This window comes from Hemiscyllium ocellatum, chromosome 4 (assembly GCF_020745735.1).
Source record: "Hemiscyllium ocellatum isolate sHemOce1 chromosome 4, sHemOce1.pat.X.cur, whole genome shotgun sequence".
Lineage (NCBI taxonomy): Eukaryota > Metazoa > Chordata > Chondrichthyes > Orectolobiformes > Hemiscylliidae > Hemiscyllium > Hemiscyllium ocellatum.
The window spans coordinates 109,758,831-109,782,520 of NC_083404.1; the positions used below are offsets into that span (position 1 = coordinate 109,758,831).

General features: G+C 41.2%; 1 protein-coding gene across 3 annotated transcripts in view; it reads left to right on the forward strand.

Annotated features, from left to right (window-relative positions):
* The window catches only part of map3k22 (mitogen-activated protein kinase kinase kinase 22), a 112,646-nt gene that overhangs the window by 24,507 nt on the left and 64,449 nt on the right, over positions 1 to 23,690 (forward strand). For all 3 annotated transcript variants that reach the window (XM_060823765.1, XM_060823767.1, XM_060823768.1), the window contains exons 2-3: positions 16,219 to 16,301; positions 19,954 to 20,048. In XM_060823765.1, the coding sequence (XP_060679748.1) occupies positions 16,283 to 16,301; positions 19,954 to 20,048 (114 nt within the window). In that variant the 5' untranslated portion in view covers positions 16,219 to 16,282. The remainder of the gene's footprint in view (positions 1 to 16,218; positions 16,302 to 19,953; positions 20,049 to 23,690) is intronic.

Below are 23,690 nucleotides of genomic sequence, written 5' to 3' on the forward strand. Positions count from 1 at the left end.
TTCCTGCTTCAGCTCATTTGTTAGGGAATTAGTCATCCATTTAAGTATTATCTCCAGATTCCAATATACTTGTACCCCATCTTCTATTTCCACTCATCATGATCTTGAAGTCATCTACATTCTGCTGCTCTTATCCTATGTGGCACCAGGTCCTGTATGCCATCACCTGAGTCCTCACGGACCTAGATTAGCTCACAGTTAAGCAATGATTTTCAATTTTGAAATTTGACTTTCTTAAGTTATGGGCAGCACAGTGGTTAGCATTGCCGCCTCACAGCGCCAGAGACCCAGGTTCAATTCCCACCTCAGGCGACTGTGCAAACTCCACACAGACATTCTCCCCGTGTCTGCATGGGTTTCCTCCCACAATCCAAAGATGTGCAGGTTAGGTGAATTGGCCATGCTAAATTGCCCATAGTGTTAGGTGAAGGGGTAAATGTAGGGGAATGGGTCTGGGTGGGTTGCGCTTCGGTGGGTCAGTGTGAACATGTTGGGCCGAAGGGCCTGTTTCCACACTGTAATCTAGTCTAAAGTTCAAATTTCATGGCTTCACCTCTCTGAGTGCATGTAATCTTTGACACATTCTTCAGTCCTTGAATTCTTGTCTCTTGAGCATCCTCAATATTAATTGCTGCACAATTGGCAGCTGTGTTTTAGAGTACCAATGTCTCAAGTGCTGGAATTTCCTTTTAAGCCTCTCCATGTCTTTGCCTGTTAATTGGCTTTTCTTCCTTCAAGCCATCCTTAAAACCAAATATCCTAATGCCTCCTTTTGTGGACCACCGTTAATTTATAGACTCATAGAGATGTACAGCATAGAAACAGACCCTTCGGTCTAACCTGTCCATGCCAACCAGATATCCCAACCCAATCTAGTCCCACCTGCCAGCACCCGGCCCATATCTCTCCAAACCCTTCCTATTCATATATCCATCCAAATGTCTTTTAAATGTTGCAATTGTACCAGCCTCCACCACTTCTTCTGGCAGCTCATTCCATATGTCTCCAGTCTGGATAAACAACCCTCCATCACCACCCTCTGTTTTCTACATTTCAGCCAGTTCTGTATCCAAATGACTAGTTCTCCCTGTATTCCGTGAGATCTAATCTTGCTAACCAGCCTCCCATGGGGAACCTTGTCAAACGCCTTACTGAAGTCCATATAGATCACATCTACCGTTCTGCCCTTATCAATCCTCTATGTTACTACTTCAAAAAGCTCAATCGAGTTTGTGAGACATGATTTCCCCCGCAAAAAGCCATGTTGACTATCTGTAATCAGTCCTTGCCTTTCCAAATACATGTACATCCTGTCCCTCAGGATTCCCTCCAACAACCTACCCACCACCAATGTCAGGCTCACTGGTCTATAGTCCCCTGGCTTGTCTACTACCCTTCTTAAAGAGTGGCACTACATTAGCCAACCTCCAGTCTTCTGGCACCTCACCTGTGACTATCAATGTTACAAATACCTCAGCAAAGGACCCAGCAATCACTTCTCTAGCTTCCCACAGAGTTCTCGGGTACACCTGATCAGGTCCTGGGAATGTATCCAGCACTTCCTCCTTTGCAATCTGGACATTTTGCAAGGTGTCACCATCTATTTCGCTACTTTCTTTATCTAGCATATCCTTTTCCACAGTAAATACTGATGCAAAATAATCATTTAGTATCTGCCCCATCTCCTGCGGCTCCACACAATGGCCGCCTTGCTGATCTTTGAGGGATCCACAATGGTATTGGTAGGAGTGACCAGCTCTTCATTATTAACGCATCTTCATGTGGAGGACACCCTAATTCATGTTGTGTGGCTATGATTTTCCAAGAGGATTGATTCAAAACAAATCCAGCAGCTCAAAACCAGGCATTCATGAGCTGCTACTTTTCTTATTTGTCAACCTTCTCCCTTGCCTGGGATGTGGTGACCCTCAGGTTAAACCACCGCGAGGCGACTCTTTCTTGCAATGAGATAGCAGCCCGAAGTCTGGTAAGAGTATGCTGACATGACCTTTACATTCCTGACTGAATTAATCCACTGCACTGATTTGTAATGTAGAATGAGGAATTTTGTTGTTGCCAATTCCAATTAAGGCATGTGTGTAATTCTAGTTCAATAAGGAAAGTAGAAGAGTAGAACCTAATAAAATCTAATTAGTGAAGCCACAGAGGGCACCTTGCATACCCAACAGCAACAGTTTATAAACTTCACAAGCAATCCCACAATTTACAAATCAGACTAAAACTGCCACTCCCAACACATTTATTCATGAATGATTTGACAATTAAACTAACACAGATAGGATGTTCCATGAACGTTCTTACCCTCAAACATGATAAAACTCAGCAAATGCATGGAAAGTACAAATGCTAGCCGGAGGTGCCATGTGAATGAACCATCTCAGATTTCCATCATCACAGATAGAAATCTTCAGCTAATTTGATTCACTGTGTGACATCAACAAATGTAAGAGCACCAGGTTTTGAAAAAGGGAAACTGGCCTTCATGTAACTAGGGTCCACTTGTGGTGCCATGGTAGTGCCCTTATCCCCAGACTGGGAGGCACAGGTTTAAGTCCCACATGATCCAGAGGTGAGAGGTAGCAACCCTGAACAAATCGACCCAAACAAAACTGGTCATAAACCCAAAAGCACACTACAGCCAATTACGCACTTTTAAAGTTCAGTCACTGGAGGAAATGCAGCTGCCAGTGTGCACACAGCAAACCCCCATAACTAAACCTGTAATTCAATCATGTTTCCGTGAAACATCTTGGAACATGTTGCCATCTCAAAGGTAGCTACAAAAATACAAGTTTCTGCTAAAATATTAACTGCTTCCCACTTAAATTTTATAGGTTGGTAATGCAAAATCAACTGGCCTAGAGAGTCAGGATTTCTTCTGAACCTGCTGACAGTCTGAACATTAAAAATGTTTGCAGTTTTAGAAAATTTCAACATCACGACTGGAAATACCAGGTCACAGCCAATTCTAAGAGAGCCTTTGGCAATGTGCAAATGAGAAGCCGTTATTTTAGCGCCAAAGTTTTAAAGTAGTTTTATTTTCACGTAACTGCCTATGTTTTGTGGCAAGCTGTCTTTTGCTGAACATTTCAATGCCTGAGCAAACTACCTCTTCATTTTGCAAAGAATAAGAATAGTTTTGTCCACTGCATATATTAATGGAATTTGTGCCGTCGGCATGTGTACTGCTGTTTACCCCAAATACAAGAAACTGTGACAATCTTTTAGACACGGTTTAATGGCTAATTTTAAAGGTTGATCCATCTTTAATTGTAACATATGCCTTTTGGATACAGAACTGGCTCAAAGGTAGAGGACAGAGGGTGGTAGTGGAGGGTTGTTTTTCAGACTGGAGGCCTGCGACCAGCGGAGTGCCACAAGTTTACATTGGAATTACCATGTCGATGCCTTAAAGTTGTTTCTTTTTGTTATCTTGTTGATTCTGGTTGCCAGCAGTTGGCTACGTAGCAACAGTCTGTCAAATATTGCTATTTGTAATCCAATATGTTGTATTGTGGGTGGACACAGAAAGCCAACACACCAGGTGCAGCAGGAAATCAGGAATGCGAATGGAATGTTGGCTCATTGCCCTTAATAGACTTGTACGTAATCAGTTGAATAACATGGATAATTTACTGGTGCTCATTAATAAATACAAAAAAAAACCACAAGTAGTTTGGTGATGGCAAATAAAATGTTCAGTAGTATGTAGGAGCACTTCTGGAATTAAAAAAAAGGATGTTGATCCTAGTTCAACAGGTTTGGAGTATAAGAGTTAGGAAGTCTTACTACAACTGTACAAAGTGCTGGTGAAACCACACCTGGAGTACTGAGAGTAGTTTTGGTTCCCTTTTCAAAAGAAACATATTATTTCATTGGAGGCTATTTCAGCAGAGATTCACTAGGATGATCCCTCATATAGAGGGATTGTTTTATAAGCATAGACTCATAGAGATGTACAGCATGGAAACAGACTCTTTGGTCCAACCTGTCCATGCCGACCAGATATCCCAACCCAATCTAGTCCCACCTGCCAGCACCCGGCCCATATCCTTCCAAACCCTTCCTATTCATACGCCCATCCAAATGCCTCTTAAATGTTGCAATTGTACCAGCCTCCACCATTTCCTCTGGCAGCTCATTCCATACACGTACCACCCTCTGCGTGAAAAAGTTGCCCCTTAGGTCTCTTTTATGTCTTTCCCCTCTCACCCTAAACCTATGCCCTCTAGTTCTGGACTCCCCCACCCCAGGAAAAAGACTTTGTCTAAGTATCCTATCCGTGGTCCTCATAATTTTGTAAACCTCTAAGGTCACTCCTCAGCCTCGGATACTCCAGGGAAAACAGCCCCAGTCTGTTCAACCTTTCCCTATAGCTCAGATCCTCCAACCCTGGCAACATGCTTGTAAATCTTTTCTGAACCCTTTCAAGATTCACAACCTCTTTCTGATAGGAAGGAGACCAGAATTGCACGCTATATTCTAACAGTGGCCTAAACAATGTCCTGTACAGCCGCAGCATGACCTCCCAACTCCCGTACTCAATACTCTGACCAATAAAGCAAAGGCTAACATGTAGTACCCTAACCTATTGAGCTTGAGAAGAATAAGCAATGATCACATTGAAATCTTCAGAATTCTCAAGGGGTTTGACAGGGTAAACGTTGAGACGATGTTTCTCCTCATGGAAGAGTCTAGGATCAGAAGACATAGTCTCAGAATTAAGGGACACCAATTTAAGATTGAAATGAGGAGGAATTTCTTCTCTGAGGGTAGTGAGTCTGTAGAACTCCTTGTTACAGAGAGCAGTGGGGACAGTGCCCTTGTGTATATTTAGGACAATGATAGATTCTTGATCAATAGGGACATCAGGGGGTAATGGGATAAAAGCAAGAAAATGAGGAATGTCAGATCAGCCATGGTCCTGCTGAATGGCATAGCGGGCATGAGAACCCGAATAGCTTAGTCTTGTACCTATTTCTTATGGTCTTATGGTTTTCTGATCTTGTGGACATTGTTAGCATACCTGATATGTTCATCCTTTCAGTCTACCTAAAGCGAACATAAAAGTGTGTGAATGTGCTGAATAAAAGGAATGCCTACCAAATGTGCAACATCAACCTCATGCCAGCATCATGCAAAGTTGCTGTATCTTGACCAAACATGATGTGAAGTATTGTAATAAAGGTTATAATACATTTTTGAAGAAATGCCATAAAAGGTGCAGTTGTTCATGCGGAAGGCCTTTCACCACCTTGTTTTAGAATCACAACAAGAAAGATGCCTTTTGGCCCACAGTTTAGAATGTAATGAAATGATCTTTTCAAGCAGTATATTGCAAATTACAATAACTTGTTGCGTGAAACAATTTAACTGAACTCAACTGGGAGCTGTGGCCACAGCTAGGAGTGTAGACAGTCTCAAAGAAGAACCATATAAAATTTAATTGTCTCACCCGGGTGGGCTGACAAACCCTGGTTATGGAAGTGGGGGGCCGTGATCTCAGGGAAAGAGGTGTACGGCAAACTCGGTTGGAAGAGTATAGTATGGTGAAGTTTTCTTTTGGGAGAGGCCCCTATTGGACATGGTTTCACCTGGCAAGTTCCACAACAGTGCTGAGTAAAATCCCAGTGGTGGTGGGACGTGGCTCTGAAGTGACCATTCAGTTGATCCATGGGCAAGCTCAACACCTTCCCAACTCCTAAGCTTAATTGCAGCAAGGACAGATAGGCCATCTCATCTCACTTTTCCATACCATCTCTGAAGACGTGTAAAGCTCTGTCCCTTGTGTCTCAAAGGCAACTAGAAATGGACAAAAAAAATGCCTATTTTTGCTCGTGATACCAAAATCCTGAGAATGAATGAGAAAATCACACGTTGAAATTTTTTTTTTATATAGATATTTTTATTGGGAATTTAACATTTTGACAAATTTACAAAAATAAGCAGAATTTTCAAGCACAAACATTAATATAAAAATAGATCTTAAATATATAATCATCAAAATTCAACTAATCCACAATCATCCAGAGTGTATAGTTGAGTCGCTTACATCCTTCAAATAAGAGAAAATGTTCTCTAATACACTCATAACAGTATGATTAAAAGGAAGCTATTTCCAAACAATAAGAACAAACAAAAAAAAAATTAAACATGTTTGAATGGAGATCTTCCCCCTTGTTCTCAGGGGGCCTTACTACCTTTCCAACGTTCCACCATATCCTCTCCCAAACAGTGTCCCACCCTCGACCCGGGCGCTCCTTAATAGGATTTAGATATAATACCGAGCTAGAGTTAACAGTGAGCGCCGCACCCCCACCCCACCCCACCCATACCTGAGTATATCTAATAGCATCAATGCCACGTACAAACACACATAACTATAAAATTACAACTCCAACAGATTACAGTTAAGTATAATAACATAGCAAGGAAGACAACCCCGCTCCCAGAGGCAAAAGTAAAGTAGAATAAAGTAACCATTTCTCCCCACGGAGTGTGGAAGAGGCAAGCCAACATAAATTGTCTCTTACGATTTATTTAACCGAGTCTAAAAGTTTCTTGGCCTCTTCCGATGATCTAAAATTATACTCGGATCCTTCGTGGGTAAAGCATAACGTCGCTGGGTAGCGCAAGGTGTATTGAATATCTAAGTCCCTTAAACATTTCTTCACCTCATCAAACGCCTTCCTTCTTCGTGCCAAAGCCGGGGAGAAGTCCTGAAATAACATAATCTTGGATCCTTCATGAATCATAGCTTTAGGATCCTTTCCAAGCTTTCTGGAGGCATCCAGGAGTATCTGCCTCTCCCTATAACTCTGCAGCCGGAACAGGACCGGGCGTGGGCGCTGGTTTGGGCCAGATCCGCGTACTGCGACCCGGTAGGCCCACTCCACCCTTACCCGGTCAGTTTCAGCCCCCAGGTTTAAAATCTGCGGCAGCCATCGCTCCAGAAATGCTACTAACTGTTCTTTCCCTTCTTGCTCTTGAAGGCCCAGCAGCCGAATATTCTTTCTCCGATTTCTGTTGTCAATATCATCCATGTAGATTTCAAAGGCCCTGACTCTCTGCTCCAGAGCTCTCACCTGTTCTGCAGCTGTTTGAGCTGCAGCCTCGGAGGTCGTGGCCTTTAGTTCCACCCCCTCCACTCGGCCCTGCAGCTCTTCCATGGTTTGATTCTGTTTCTGCAGCTTTTCTTCGAATGCATTCCATCGCTGTCGGGATTCTGCGATGAAATTGACGAGTGTCGATTCCAGTCTAGCAATCATCTCTATAAGGCCTGTTTTTACATCAGCTGCAGCCAGAGGAGAGGAGGGTGGGGGAGGGGTCTTTGTTTTCTGAGAGCTGCGGGGTCCCTTTGATTTACTCATTATCCACTCAGTATTAGACTATTTAAATATAATATTCAGCAGCTAATTAAGATTAAAGAAATTTTTTGGGTGGTTTGGCAAGTGTGGTGGGGACAGGAAACCCACTTTACCCAGGTTTTGGGAAGGGCTCTGTAGACTCAGACTTGCTGAGTCGCCGCCATCTTGGATCTCCCACACGTTGAAATTTTAACAATCCTGTGTTTAGTGCACAGCAGCTCATAGCTGTAATGCAGACAGCTGTCTCTAAACGTACACAAGCTTTTGAGTAGTAATGTTCTGTTACAGGAAGTTGGAAGCAGTGTGACACCCTGTACAGAAAACCTTGCTTATTTTTGAGCGTGGTGGGCAACACCATGACTTTCAACCAATCAGATTGAGAAAACTCGCTGAGCAAGTAGACTGCTAACCAGGAAGTATAAATTTTTACATTTGATGCATTGCAAAATAATGTTCAGAAAGTGAACAAGGGATAATGAAAGATCCGATTTCATAAAGGTAAAAGAGATAAAGAAAAGGGATACCATTATTAAAATCTCTGACAATAAATTCTGAAGGAATACAATTCCACATTTGCAAATTAGCATTTTCAGTGGCAGAGGTTGTTTGATAATAAATGCATATTAATGCATCAATTCTAGCTTTCTCAGGCATTTCTTTGTGGATAGCTGAGTACAACAACATTGCATCCTAATATGGATTTCAATGCTGAGGCTCTTGGCCAGGTATGGATCAAGTGCACCTTGTAAAGAGGCTAGGTAAATCAGACAAAAGTTTTGAATTTATGTTTAACTGAGCATGTTCAGATTGCAAATTGTTGTTTGTTCAACTCCACATTAACAGCAGAGGAAGCACCACCATTTGCAAGTTCCCCCTTTAAGCAACTTGCCATCCTGACTTGGAAACTCACTGCTGTTCCTTTGGTGTCATTCAGTTAAAGTCTTTGAGTTCTCTCCCTAATGGAATTATGGGTCCATCTCCAGCACATGGTCTTCAGCACTTTAAGAAGGCAGCCCACTGCCATGTTCTCCAGCGCAGCAATAGACGTACAATAAATGCAGGGCCATGTCCCATGAGTAACATTAAATGTTGGCATGGCAACATTAAAATTAAGCGTTGTGGAGAATCTTTTTAAAGATCGATCTGACCTGGTAGAAGGCTTAATGCTTATTGGATAGATAAAGAAATATTAGATATGAGGTGGGTAGGAGTGGAGATGGGACAGGGGAGGACACATACTAGTATACTATTTAGGACCAGGAGTAGGCCATTTGGCCCCTCAAACATGCTTTGCTATTCAGTAATCCTAATTGTGGCCACAGCTGCACATTCCTCCTGATAACCTTAGACTTTCTTATTATGAAAACTCCATTATCTACCATAAAAAATGCAACAAATTTGCCCCTGCTATTATCAGGGGAAGTGCATTCCAAATATTCTTGATTCTCTGAAAGGAAGGTATCTTCCTTGTCTCCGTATAGTTGCCTGGTAGGACAGAAAGTGAATAGTGTTGAAAAGAGTGGCATATTGCCAAAGCTTTTTGTTTTGTCATCAGGACAAATGCAAGAATGCCAAATTTTAAACAATCACAGCAACTTACTTTTACAAGAGAAAATGGGGTTTATTGGTTGGAAAATTGACTCTGATTAGCCAAGATGTTGTTGTGAAGAATGCATGGCGGAAACATAAGCTTCCCAAGCTCCTGGCTAATTCAAACCAGGTGCAAGGCCAGAAAATGCACTCTTATGGCCATTAGAGCAGCATGAAATGATTTGCTGGTCGGTTTTTTTTAGATACTTGGCAATTCCAGAGTAATTTAAGAGTGACTGAGCACTTATCAGGTCTGAAAGTGGTGGCTTTTGGCTCATCTGTGAGTTAGTACCAGACATTGCAAACTGTGACCTGATAAGGAAACTTATCCTGCAGAATGGTTTTGATGCTGTCTATTTCTGTGTCAGACTTATGTTTAGAAGATTCCTGTTAAGGTCAATCTTATACATGGAGTTATATAAATCACGTTGCATCTATTGAATGAAGAAGATAAGCTTACTGTGCATAGTACTGGAGAACCCATTAGTGAATTTCTCAAGGAGCAGGATCCGTGGCGTGTTCCACTGACAAGATACTTCTGTCAATCTAAAAAGATGTTCCGCCTACCACACAATGAACTCATATCCTATCTGAACTTTGGTGCCAGTATGATGTTAAATACATAGGCCACACAGCCCAGTGGTAGCTTTTCAAATCAAATAGCAGTTTCTTTTGTTTGTAGTGGTTTCAGTGCAGACCTTACTCAGGTAGTCTGCAAAACTCAAACCAAAAAGATTACTGTTAGATGTGATACTGCTAATCAGTGCATCAGTGGGTGCAATATCAAGTAATGAGATAAGCAGCTGAATTGTAACATGGTTCACTTTCACATGCTGGACTTCTCTCTTCAAACAAAAGGAATATATTCAAGCCTTGTACCATTTTTGAATCACCTTGGAGCTTGGGGATCTTGTTATTCTCATTTGCTTTCTCTATTACAACATCTCAATAAATCAAGGTCAGTTTCCTAGCCAACCACCATAGAAATCGAAGTTTGAAATTTGGCATTCTTGCATTTGTTCTGATGAGTGCAGGACAGAAAGCTTCAATGACATATCTCAGCAATTCATTTTTAGGTAAAAGCTGTAACATGGTCTAATGCTGAGTGTTTCTAATCAACCTGTTCACAGATTGCGCACCTCTGAGTAGTTGGAACTTTAATATTGACCTCCTGACCAAGAAGTAGGGACACTACCACTGTTCCAGTGAACATTATTGAATAGGTTGTTACTAAGTCCAACTGGCTAGTGCAATTGATGATGCTTGCCAACACTTTGATTGAGAGTAGACTGATGGGATGACAATTGGCTCAGTTAGATTTGTCCTGTTTTTGGTGGACAGGATGTACATCAACATGAGTTGATGCTTGGTCGGAGCTTCACTGGAAATGCTTGGCCATTGTGTAGCTAGTTTTGGAGCACCAGCTTGCACTACCTAACACGGAATGCTGTTAGGGCCCAGAGACTGTACTGAATACAGTACTAAATGCATCTAGAAAGCAAACGACGATCAGCTACCCACAATCCAACTGGATGCCATCCTCACCTGATGAGCTTGCTGCGTAACAATTTGAATTGGTAAACTAGAAGTCATGAGTTCAACTATTACCAGTTCAACTTGTGAAATTTGAATTCATTCAATTTATTTTATTATTCAATTTAATTTAGTAAATCTATCCTCAGCTATAGAATCATTAGAACAGAATCATGAAATCCCTACAGTTTGGAAGCAGGTTATTCAGCCCATCAAATTCACACTGACTCTCCGAAGAGTCCAATCACATCCACTAAAGGCTGTTGAATCTCCAGGAGAATCTGGTCCATCTGTCCTGAATGAAAGGGAAATGGCATTCCTCATATCTATGAGTGCACTTGCAGTTTCATGCTATAAAATTGACTCTTAATGATGTCAAGGTACTTCAGCAATAAATCATGATATTTTACTTACGTCCAAAGCAAACTAAAAACTTATGCACCCCCTCTTTGTAACCAAGATTCATAGTATCATAGCAATGTTCAATTAGATTAGATTCCCTACAGCGTGGAAACAGGCCCTTCGGCCCAACCAGTCCACACCAACTTTCTGAAGAGTAACCCACCCAGACCTATTCCCCTACCCTATATTTACCCCTGACTAATGCACGTAGCCTACACATCCCTGAACACTGTGGGCAATTTAGCATGGCCAATTCACCAAACCTGTACATCTTTGGCTGTGGGAGGAAACCGGAGCACCTGGAGGAAACTCACGCAGACACGGGGAGAACGTGCAAACTCCACACAGACAGTTGCCCAAGGATGGAATCAATCCTGGGTCCCTGGTGCTGTGAAGCAGCAGTGCTAACCCACTGAGCCACTGTGCCGCCATTATATAGTACCTGTTGCACGATCACTAAAGATTTTGTACCTTAATTATTGAAACACATGACGTCTCACTACAGCAGTTTACTTTCATCTATAGGTGTGACGACCCTATAGTTGAAGGGAGCTGAGAATGGCTGAATTGGATGGTAAGTATCTTTTATTATGGGGCAAGTGAGGCAGGTGTGCTAGCCCACCAGGCAAACCCGTTAACATCCTCTAAGATTATAACCCATCACTACCCTTGCCATAGTCTGAGGTCACCCCTCTCTCTCATGTCTTCAATGAGCCACACCACTTCCATACCTTGATATTTCACTCCCTCTTCAAAGCTCCTGACCAACCCCCCCCCCCCAACTCCTTTCAGATAATCCTTAAACATACATTTTCTGGTCTAATATCTCCTTATGTAGTTCACCATCAAATACTATTTAAAACAGTTCTTTCCAATGCATAGAGATATTTCATTATGTTAGAAGTGCTATATAAATGTAAGTGGTTTTTAAGTATTGCTAAGCTTGTGACTAATGGTGTTTGGAGCTCAGCAAACTTACGTAAACAGTTACTAAAATCAGAGGAAACCAGTCCCTGAAGGGTTTTCTAGTATTTTTCTTTCAGGGCTGTGGAACATCTGATGGAGAGATTTGGCTGCATTTGAAATATCTGATTCAAAACAGATGGACGATCACATCCTTCGTTCTCACATGTTGAATAGAGGGTATAACACCATGATGTTCGGCAAATGTATTGTTAAAATAAAACAGTGCTGTATTAATGAGTGGAAAGTAATTTTTTTTAAATGCAGTGCTTGACTGCCCTGGTTGTGGTTTGTAGCATCTACTGTTTTTACAAATAAAGTTAACTGCATATGTTTGGGGTTTGTAGAGTGTAGGGGTGGGGACTGTGTGTCTCCTTTTTAAACAGAACCTTGTACCTTCTTTTATGTCAATGTGTTTTCTGGTAATTTTCAACTCTGGTAGTGCTGACTGATGGCTGCCAGCAACCCTTATGTGCATTATCCATAGATTGACTTTTCTTGCATCAGCTTGCCCCTTCATTGTGCAGGAATGCGACAACCAATTCTTGTCTTTTCGTCACCAACTGTTTGCTTCTATTGGAGTTATTTGTTTAGGTCAAGAATTGCTGCCCTAGTCAATTAACTGTCTACCCCTCCCAAATCCCTGAGCATGGAGATGGTGGCAGAGTGGTAATGTCTCCAAGTTAGTTCATCGAGGAGGTCAGGCTAATGCTGTTTGGACAAATCCCACCATGGAAGCGAGTGGAATGTAAACATTTTCACAGAAATGATGATCATGGCAATGATTGTTTGTAACAAGTCATTTTTATAAGAAAGTAAACTGTCATGTGGGTAACATAGCGCTTATGTTATTTGACTAGTAATGCAGAGGCTAAGACCACGGTGGCACAGTGGTTAGCACTGCTGCCTCACAGCGCCAGGGACCTGGGTTCAATTCCCGCCTCAGGCGACTGACTGTGTGGAGTTTGCACGTTCTCCCCGTGTCTGCGTGGGCTTCCTCCGGGTGCTCCGGTTTCCTCCCACAGTCCAAAGATGTGCGGGTCAGGTGAATTGGCCATGCTAAATTGCCCGTAGTGTTAGGTAAGGGGTATATGTAGGGGTATGGGTGGGTTGTCGCTTCGGTGGGTCGGTGTGGACTTGTTGGGCCGAAGGGCCTGTTTCCACACTGTAAGTAATCTAAAAAAAAAACCAGTAATCCGGAGCTATGAGACTAATTTTAACTCAGTGGAGGCTGGATGAGATGATATCAAATTTTAGCCATGAGTTCAAATCTCTGAACCACAATTGGTAGCTTTTAATTGAAACAATTAAATAAATCTGAATTAAAAGCTGGTATTAACAACAATAATAATAGTAATAATTGTGGAATAATCTGAATCTAGTAAAGTCCCACCTGGATGACTAATGTTCTTTCGAGAAGGAAATTCACTGACTTTACCTATTTTATCTACACATAACATCAGAGCCACAGCAAAGTGGTTGATTTAACTCCTCCCTGAAATAACCTAGCAATCACTCAGTTAAAAAAGCACCACCAGTTTCTCAGAGACAATTAGAATGTGTCCATAAATGCTAGTTTTAACAGTCAATCCCGTATCCTGCAAATATAAAAAAAGTACCTCGTTATTTATCACTCCTGACTTTGCCTCAATCCCCTTTTAATCCTTGATCAACACAGTTTTTTTTCGAATTGGAGAAAGCTTTTTGTCTTGCAGTCTTCATGGCAGACACAAAATGCCAAATTTCGAAGGGAATGTTTTTACTGTAAGAGATGGTGATTGTTTGGAAACTTGATTCTGATTGGTAAAGGTGCAAAGCCTGGACACGTACTTTCTGTTTGCAGAGGACAGACCTCTGCTTATGAATATGTGTAGCTTCTAACAAGAATAAATGAGCCAATTTGCAAACCCAGATGTTTATCTTAAATTGGTTGTTAGTGTAATTTGTGGTATACAGTACTAGGGAAGATTCATGACGTGCTGACAATTTCAGAATCACATTAATATTAGTTATGGTTTGAGTCTTGGCTGTAGGCTGTACATCCCAAAAACTGGCACATCACATCAGTTTCTTTAGCCCTTTGCAACAGACAACAGTACTGACTGTACTGAACTGTCCTGTGCTTGTATGAGATCAACTTACAGGACTCCACTTAAAATTCAGCATTTTGTATACAGAATATTTTTTTTATTGTTGAGCTTTCTGTCCTGATGCTCAGCAATGTAATACTATGGGCTATTTCTACACTGCTATTACTTAATTCAGTCTGTGTGGTTTAGACAGTTCAGGAAGTCCAGTTGCTACGTAATTGCTGCATAAATTTTAGATTACTCATGTCTTTGCACAAAAAGTGATGCAAACTTTAATAAAATTTTCTGTTTTTAAAAATATACAAAACTTTTGCCCCCCCTGCCCAGATGTTTTGCCCACTCACTGAAGGCAACATTGCATTCCAGTTCTATGTACACAGTAGCAATCTGGTAACTGTGCCCATGCAATGTGTGTTTGCAGCCTGTCCAAGTATGCAGTACATCAAATCCTATTCAGTGATCTTCACATAAATGCAGGTTGAATTTAACTCTGGCAAGAACATTGCCCAGTGAGTGACTAACTGGACTGTGAGCAGTGTGAGCAAGTTGGACATGTTTGCTGCTTACTGACGCTCCACTCAAAGTGCCCCTGGGAATTTGGTGGGAAGTAACTGTCTGGCTTTAAAATCGGGCATCTCGGAGGTTGTTGCCATTAGACTAGAGTGAATGGATGTGAAAAAAGAAATGCTTTCATTTTATTGCCAAAGCAATTTGCAGTTGATGAAATAGCTTTGATGCATAGACACCATTGTTCTAACGGAAATGGGATAGCTAACTTTTACAGAATAAACTTTCACAATTGTATGATGTCAGTGACCAGGTAACCTCAATTTGTGAAGTTGATCGAAGAGAGTATTTGCCAGACCACTGGGAACAACTCCTTTGCTGTTTCCAACATAGAGCCATAGGTTCCTTAATATACTTTGAGAGAATGATTGGGGGAGGGAGAATGTTATCTCCCTTCCAGCCTCCAGTGTGTTTGAAGGGGACGAGGGCATATATAAAATGGTGCGCCATGAAGAAAACAGTCATACTTGAAAATTAATGTCTTGATCGTACATGAGCTCATTTTGACTTTTGGAAAATGTGTTGGCCCAGTCTGTATCATTGGCTTGTCTTACTGAGTTTTCCTTCTGATGGCCAGCCTACCGTCTGCCCAACCTGCTCCTGATCTTGTCCACCACATTATAGGGGAGGGTAAAGTGTCTGATACTCTGCCTGCCTGCCCCATTTGAGCCCCATAATTGGACAAGTGCTGTCATCTAAGGGCCTTGTGTGAGCCCAGATCTGGCTCTGTCGCAAATGTTTGGTTTCTGGGTAAAAGTGGAAGGAGGCTGAGCACCCTGGCAGCTTTGACAGCGCAGGCTGCTGTTCGGTACAAAGTACCAGAAGCTTCATGTGCAGAACCGCTAGCCCTATCAGGGACATTGCTGTCTCCTTGCTCTCCCTCCAAATTCTCCAACCCTCCCCACAAATAATGGGTCCCTGCTGACCCCATCCCCCACTCTCCCGCCCAACTGGCCATTCTAACCCGATTCTCACCTGCGCAAAATGAAGCAACTATTCTTAATTAACCATTCTGCTTCAGAAAGAGCGATCAGTTAATCAATTTTTTTTAGTAGTATTTGTTGAATTAAAAATGTTGGCCAGAATATTGGCAGCCTTCGTCAGTGTTTGAATGTTAACCTTCATCCATGGTAAAGTGGAATTTGTTTGTCTTCCCCCTCAACTTCTATTCTTTTGTATAAATACAGAAGACTATTTATTTGCTGAACTATTCCCTACTATCTCTGATCACCTCGTTATTGTCAGGTGAGGAAAAAGGTCATACCACCGATTGAACCTGAAACTGTCAGGCAATATGTGATTGAAGATGCTCTTCTCATGTTAGACCATAGGAATAGTAGTAGGCCATTCATCCCATCAAGTCTACTCCACCATTCAGCAAGATCTTGGTTGATGTGATAATGCTGAACTCATTTTTCCTGCCTTTTCCCATAACCTTTCATTTCCTTACTTCTAAAAATGTTTCTATCTCAGCCTTGAATATACTAGATGACCCAACCTGTACAACTCTCTGTGGTAAAGATTTTGACAGATTCACTACTTTTTAATAATTTTTTAAATAAAGTGGACTTGTATGTATATTTTTAAAGGAGATTTTGTTTAATGTGTTACACATGCTGTACATCTCTATGACTATGACTATGACTTTATTAGTAAATATGCTTTCACATCTTTTTTCCCTGTAGCGTGACTTGGTGATGGGAAGATAGTCCAGAGTTTGCTACTTTAACAAACAGAAAGCTTGTCCTCATGTTGACAGTAAGCATGGGTAAGTAAACCATTATGTCCACTTTTTAAAATGTTCAGACTGGTAAAACAAAACTAGTGATTACTTGCAGCAGCTTAGAGTCCAAAAGAAATACAAATCATTTAACTAAGTTAGATGTTTTATGGATAATTTATAGAACCAAAAGAGGATTATTACCCCTAAACTTTGGGAGCAAAGCAAATATTGAGGAAGAGAACAATTCAGCCAAATGTTTCTGTATCCTAACCTTTCTTGGGACTTCACTGGAAGGGAACTGTTTTGCTTTGTTCCCTGTATGTCACTACAGTGATTACCTGGTTGTGAACAGAGTTGTCTTATTCATGTACACACTGCTTTTTGTGTAATGCTTTGCTTTCATCCAATCCTTCAGGGGCAATATAGTGGGCTCTTTAGCTTTCTGAATTATAACACATCAGGGTATACTCTCATAGTTGTGAATCTGATATTTGAGAAATGGAGTCTTTTCTGTGTCCAGGAACATGTGTTAAAGCATTTTTAAAAAAACACATTAAAGCACATGTCACCAGTTTTATCATTAGGATTTAAGAATAAAGGGTTTTAAGAATGATTCCTCTGCTGAACTTCCTGAAGACTTGCATCATCCAGAGGGGATAGGACTGCTGTTTGCTAGTGCTCTTCTGTTGTCTCAATTTTAAAATAACAGAGACTTATTTTTCATTGGGATGGTTGTGCCAGTAAAAACAGAGTAGCTTTAGATCATCCCCTTGTCCAATCACTGGTGAGAGGTGGATTCGTGCATTATGCAAATAACACACTCATTCTGCCTTCACCCGACACTGAGGCGCAGTGCAAGGGGCAGAAATCCAAAATATTCATACTCTGCCCAAATGGGATGGATCTGCCTTATGCTCATCAACTACCTTTAGGAATTTCAATTTTCAAGTATTCATTCCACTGAATTTATAATTTTAATAGCCCTTTTGAATTGAGATGTCTCCAGAGTTTTTTGTACTAGGGTGATATACTGTTAATTACTAGAAGTCGTAAATTAGCTGTCGACAACAGTTATCTAAGCATAGCATAAAAGATTGTATAGTTTTCCTTTAAGTGTTTTTAAAAAATCCTTTTGATCTATATGTTTATTCAGAAAATGTCAGTATAATTGAGTAAACCATCATTTGTTTCCATTCTTAATTGCCTTTGGAAAGTGGTGGTAACCTGTTATTGAATTGTGACAATCCTTGGAATGTGGGAACATCCACATTTCAGTTAAAAAAACCTTTCCTTCACCCTAATATTGTCCCACTATACCGTTACAGTACATCTAATTCTGAATTCCCATTTATAAATGCTAACAGCAAAAGAAAATTAACTAGTTGCCCTTGTGCACTAATGCCTGAGGGTGTCTTACTCAGTGTTCATCTTATTTTGTTATTGGGATGTTGGTGTTGTTGGGAAGGCCAGCATTTATTGGCCATCCCCAAGTACTCTTGAAAATATTGTACAGAGAGACGAACTCCAATTGCTGCAGCCAAACGGTAAAAATACACTCTCAGTGGCATTAGGGAGAGACTGCCAGGGTTTTGACCCAAGAATCGTGAAGGAATGGTGACATACTTCCAAGTCAGGATAGTGTGAATTCTGGAGATGAACTTTCAAATGATAGTTTTCCCATGTGTACCTGCTGCTGTAGTTTTTCTGGGTGGTAGAGGATGTGCAGGTTTGGAAATGGTCTTGGCCGGTTGCTGCATTGCATCTTTTGGGTACCCGCTTTTTGTACCATGTGAAACTTTGTTGAGCACTTCGCTGGTCTGTATAGACAATGCCTACTGCTCTGTCTTCATCAATCTTAGGTGGACTAAAACCAACCAGTGATGGAAAGCTTTGGGAATCAGATCTAAAGCCACCTGTTTCTCCTCTAAGCATTCAATTCAGTTTGTTGTTTGGCTTTTTGATAATGACAAACGGCAATATCATTCATTGTGTACATTTGGAAAATTGAAAAATAAGTAGACTATTCAGCTTGCTCCATCATCCAGTTAGACCGTGGCTAATCATCCACCTCAATGCTACTTTGCTGTATTATTCATTATCGTTTGAGGTTATTAGTATCCAGAATCTATTAATTTTTTTAACCTTGAGCATGCTCAAAAACTGAGCTTCTGTAGCCTTCTGGGATAGATATTTTTCATAGACTGGTCCATAGGCATTATTGTGGGTGTCTCAGCTGCAAATATTAGCCGTGTGATAACCAGTCCAGCATGGCTCTTACTATGGAGGATCTGGAACTTGTGTGAACTGGGCAAATAAGAACATGTATTTTCAGCTAGTTGGATCAAATCTTCATTGCAGCACACACACACTGAGCAAGGAACTGTTCGAATGTTTAATTCAATGTATAGCTATACACAGAAGTCAAAGTAAAGAGAGGGAAGTAAAATTGAATTAAGGAAGAAATAAAAGAGGGAGAAAGTAAAAGTTAAAAATATTAAATTTCCAAAAATAACTATAATCTACAGGAATGCTACCTTGCAAAAAACTTGCAATTTCGTAGAGGCTGCTTGGCAAAAATCAAAACAAGTCACAAAACCAAAAGTTTACTAATATTTGATAGAACAGGTCCTAAATTTTTCTGGCACAGTTATTATGCATATATCACTTAAGTACTGCAGCATCACACTCTTCAATGTGTTTCACTCTTCAGAAAATACGCAAAATACTGGTGTATTGCTGCATGTGGGGGAACTAAGCAGAAATATCTTATTTCTATTTTTAACTGACTGTGCATGTATGCGAGACATTGCTATCCAGTTTACTATCTGTTGACCTATTAGGTCATCCTTACCACCATCCTTACCACTAGGGCCAAGCTTAGGGGACTAGTCAACACCAACAAAACTCAGTAGCAGCAGTGTGTTGTATCTACACGATGCACTACTGAAATTCATCAGGACTCTTCCAGCATCATCTTCCAAACCTTGACCACTACAGCCTAGAAGTATTATGATAGTAGATTCATGGGAGTACCACCATCTGAGGTTCCCTCCAGGGTTGTGGTCTAGGCCAACCATCATCAGTTGCCTCATCAATGATCTTTCCTTCATCATAAGGTCAAAGATGGGGATGTTTGCTGATGATGGCACAATGTTCAGCACTATTTCTGTCTTAAAGGCAGAGAAGGCTTCAGTGTTTAAGTGGCAAGATCTGGATCACATTCAAATATCAAGAAACATTTTTACCTGGCTATTTATCTTGTTGCCGTTGTGGAGTCATGCTGTGCGTAAGTTGGCTGCATTGCTTCCCCACATTGTAATAGTCACTATACCTAAAACCACAGCCATCATTGTAAGATGCTTTGAGAGCTTGTGAGATTAATTAAATTGGTCAATAATTATAAGTTCCTTATCATGTGTTAAGTGCTGAGTAACTTTTTTCAGATATTGGTCAGGCAGTTGAATGTTATTTGCATGCAAACTTTGTTTCTGGTGATAGTAACTTGGTTTAGTTTAATTTCAGTGTTTCAAAATAATTCTTTGAAGTTTAAGTAAAAATCATCTATGGTATTGAATAGATGGGTTCTAGTTGAATCAGTTTAAATCGGAAAGTTTTACTTCATCCAGTTGAATGGACAAAAATATCTTAATATTTTTCATGTTACCTTGATTATTCCTTGGTTTTGTTTTGTTTCCAGATGAACAGGAAGCTCTGAATTCAATTATGAAAGATCTGGTTGCTTTGGGCAAGTGCAGAAAGTTGCTAAATTATGACATCAGCAAAAACAATCAGGTAAGCTTTGTGGGAAAGACCAAGACAACTTTAGTTGAAGTTGTTAAGTCTTGTCAGATGCTGCCTGACCTGTCTTTCTCAAGACCAATTCAGTGAGGTAATGCCGAATCTGTTTAAATGTATAATACTTAGTTCACTACCTCAAATTGTCTGCAGGAAACGTGACTTCTTCAGTTAAAGACACATTTACATTATAGAGTTGCAATGAATGACACAAGAACAAGTTCGCTGTTTTCACAAGTGAGGATAAAATTTGTTAGATGAGGGCCTTAAAGCAATAATAATGAGGACAGGTAGATACAATATGGCTTGGTCTAACGATTTAAAAGGACTACTTTGAGAGCCGACTCAGGCGACTGACTGTGTGGAGTTTGCACGTTCTCCCCGTGTCTGCGTGGGTTTCCTCCGGGTGCTCCGGTTTCCTCCCACAGTCCAAAGATGTGCGGGTCAGGTGAATTGGCCATGCTAAATTGCCCGTAGTGTTAGGTAAGGGATATATGTAGGGGTATGGGTGGGTTGCACTTCGACGGGGTCGGTGTGGACTTGTTGGGCCGAAGGGCCTGTTTCCACACTGTAAGTAATCTAATCTAATCTAAAGCAAATGTTGTAAGTGGCAAGTGCTAGGCAAGGTTTAAATGCTCCCACATTCAGTGAATCAGACTCAAGCTCTGCAGCCCTGCCACATCCAGTCATAGAATCACAGAATTCCTACAGTGTGGAAGCAAGCCATTAGGCCCATTGAAGCGAAAGTGAAGACTGCAAATGCTGGATATTAGAGTCAAGAGTATGATGCTGGAGTAACACAGGTCAGGCAGTCTCTGAGGAGCAGGAAAATTGATGTTTTGGGCAAAAGCCCTTCATCAGGAACAAGGCTGAGAGCCGTGAGAGACATAAATGGGAGGGGGGATAGGGCTAGGAGGAAGGTAGCTGAGAGTGCAAAGGTGAATGGAGGTTGGTGTAATGGTGATAAGTCGGAGGGGAGGGTGGAGTGGATAGGTGGGAAGGAAGATGGACAGGTGGGACAGATCATGAGGATGGTGCTGAGGTGGAAAGTTGGAACTGGGATAAGGTGGGGGGAGGGAAAATGAGGAAACTGGTGAAATTCACATTGATGCCATCGAGTTGGAGGGTCCCGAGGTGGAAGAGGAGGCGTTCTTCCTCCAGGTGTCAGGTAGTAAGGGAGTGGCGATGGAGGAGGCCGAGGACCTGCATGTCTTCAGCGGAGTGGGAGGGGGATTTGAAGTGTTCGGCAACAGGGCGGTAGACCCATTGAGTCCACGCCAACCTTCCAAAGAGCATTCCATCCAAACCCAGGGATTGAATGGCATATTTCTGATCCTGACTTCTTTAACTGGCATTTCTCTTTGCAATTGCAAGACTAGCCTTGTCTTCTCCTTCTTGACTAGCAGAAGTTTGACTTCCTTGAATTCAAAATGCCAACTCTCACTTACATATTCAGTGCTCTGCATGGCTTGTTCCACCCTAACTCTGACACTCCCAATGGCTTTATATTTGATCCCTTTCTTATTTTTGTCCTTTTGAAGCGTGAGTATTTAGAATACTCATTGCTAGCCCTACTCTTTGAACCCTTCACCTTTACTTCTGACCTAAGGTCAGACAACAGTGAGTTGTGGTGTGTGGTTAATTGAATGTTCTCTAATGCGGTCTGTATTACCATGACACCTAAGGTTAACTAGAGAGGCACTGCCCTATCGTATAAATGTAAATTGTATCCCAGCACTGTTTATCACAATTTAGTGATTTTCCATAAACATTTCACACTACTGCCATGGCACTCCCCTGTAATCTCAGTCACTACTTTGATTTGTGATTTGCAGAAGGAGAGGGACACTGCCAATTCCAGCCTTAGGAGAATGTTGAGTGCTGTTTCTAATGGGTGCAGCACTCAGGCATTCCACAGTGTACTTTTAATCTTGATTGTTTTGGAGTCTTGTCAAGAATGTCGTAATCATTCTGACTATTCGCAGAGCTGGAAGCTTATAGGCAGTGAATTCTCTGCAATTCAATTTTCTCATATTAAGTTTATATCCCATGCTAGTGCCTTTGAGTTTCTCAATTGGATTTTCAGATCCTTCTTAATTTTTAAGAGTTTAAAATACTTCTTTCCTCCCTTTTCCTTTGTATCATACTTGTCGTTCTGTTTTGCACATCAAAGCATTCCTTTGTTATCTGTTCCAGTTGACTCTGGCTAGCTTCTCACCCAGGGTGTATTCCGTTTGGAAACGTCATTTAGTATTTGCTATTATTTTCAATAACTAGCAAAGCCCTTCCTTAGCTCCAGAAATAGATCCTTTTGGAAAAAAAATAATTTCTTCTTCAATATGTTTTCTGTTTTAGTTCACAGCACATGGATGTACATACGTCAGTGTTGGCATCCCCTGATTCTTCCTTTTGATTGTAGATCTGAAGATCTGCCTCTTGTTTTGTGCTTCTTTCATACATCCCCCAAGCACCACTCCACTGGCCCCAAACAACCAGCAACAAGTTAGAGGAACGCAATTATTCTTTACCACAAAGATGAACCATTTCTGCTCACTTCCTTGTCTGCACCCACAAACACCCATCCTCCTGTTCCAGCTCTTTGAAATAGCAGTCATGCTTAGTTTCATCTTTTGGTCACAACTCTTACATTTATCTTGCTTGGGTACTTGTCTAACTTCTATTTAAATAAGTATTTATGTTATCAGCTTCCACTACTGTTTCTGGCCAACTGTATCAGGGAAAGGATTTCTCACAATTGCCAAGGATTTTGAATTATTGGACCGCTTGCAAGAGGAAATACTTTTTCTTGGTTTACACTGTATAGATATTATATCTTGAAGCCCTCTATCAGGTCACATGTTCACACTCTCTGTTCCAAAGAATATCGTGAAAAAAACAACTTGCATTTTGATAGCACCTTTTACAGCAGTAAAATGTCCCAAGAGGTGTAATCCGACAGAAACTGAAACCAAGCCAAAGGAATTATAAAAATGGTAGACAAGAGCTTGGTTGAAGAGAGAGATTTTAAGGAGGACAGAGAGGGTTAGAAATTTTACAGAAGCAATTCCAGAAGGTGGTGGCTAGGTAGTTGAAAGCATAGCAGCTGATGGGGTGAATGAGCTTGGGTCTACATGAGAGATCAGATATGTGGAGGAACACAGATCTTAGCAGATCTAGTGCTGCAGGCAGTTACAGAGACAGGTGGGTGGGAAGTGTGAACAAGGAAATCCTTATGTGTTGACAGGCTCATGAAATGAAAGGGAGTGAGAACAAGAAATGTTATGGTCAGTTGTCTGGAGAACTGTCAGCCACAGTTAAAGATAAAGCAAGACATACCAAAATTGCTGGTGTGGACATTCACTCCAGAATAGGTACAATGGAAATGGAGAAACGGGAAGAATAGGTTGAAGTGCTTACAGGAAGTAGGATGTGAGAAAGTGTAGTCGAAGTAGGTGTGAGTATTTTGCTTGAATATTGCTTGATAGTCTACTCCTTAAAGTAGAAACAGATGCATTGAGGAAGAGAAGGGAATTGTCAGAAGTGGACAGTGGACAGCTAAGGGAAAGGTAGAAATTGGGAGCAAAGTAGATGAAATCAGGACAGACATAGACATGTGTGCCAGATAAAGAGGTGATGGAG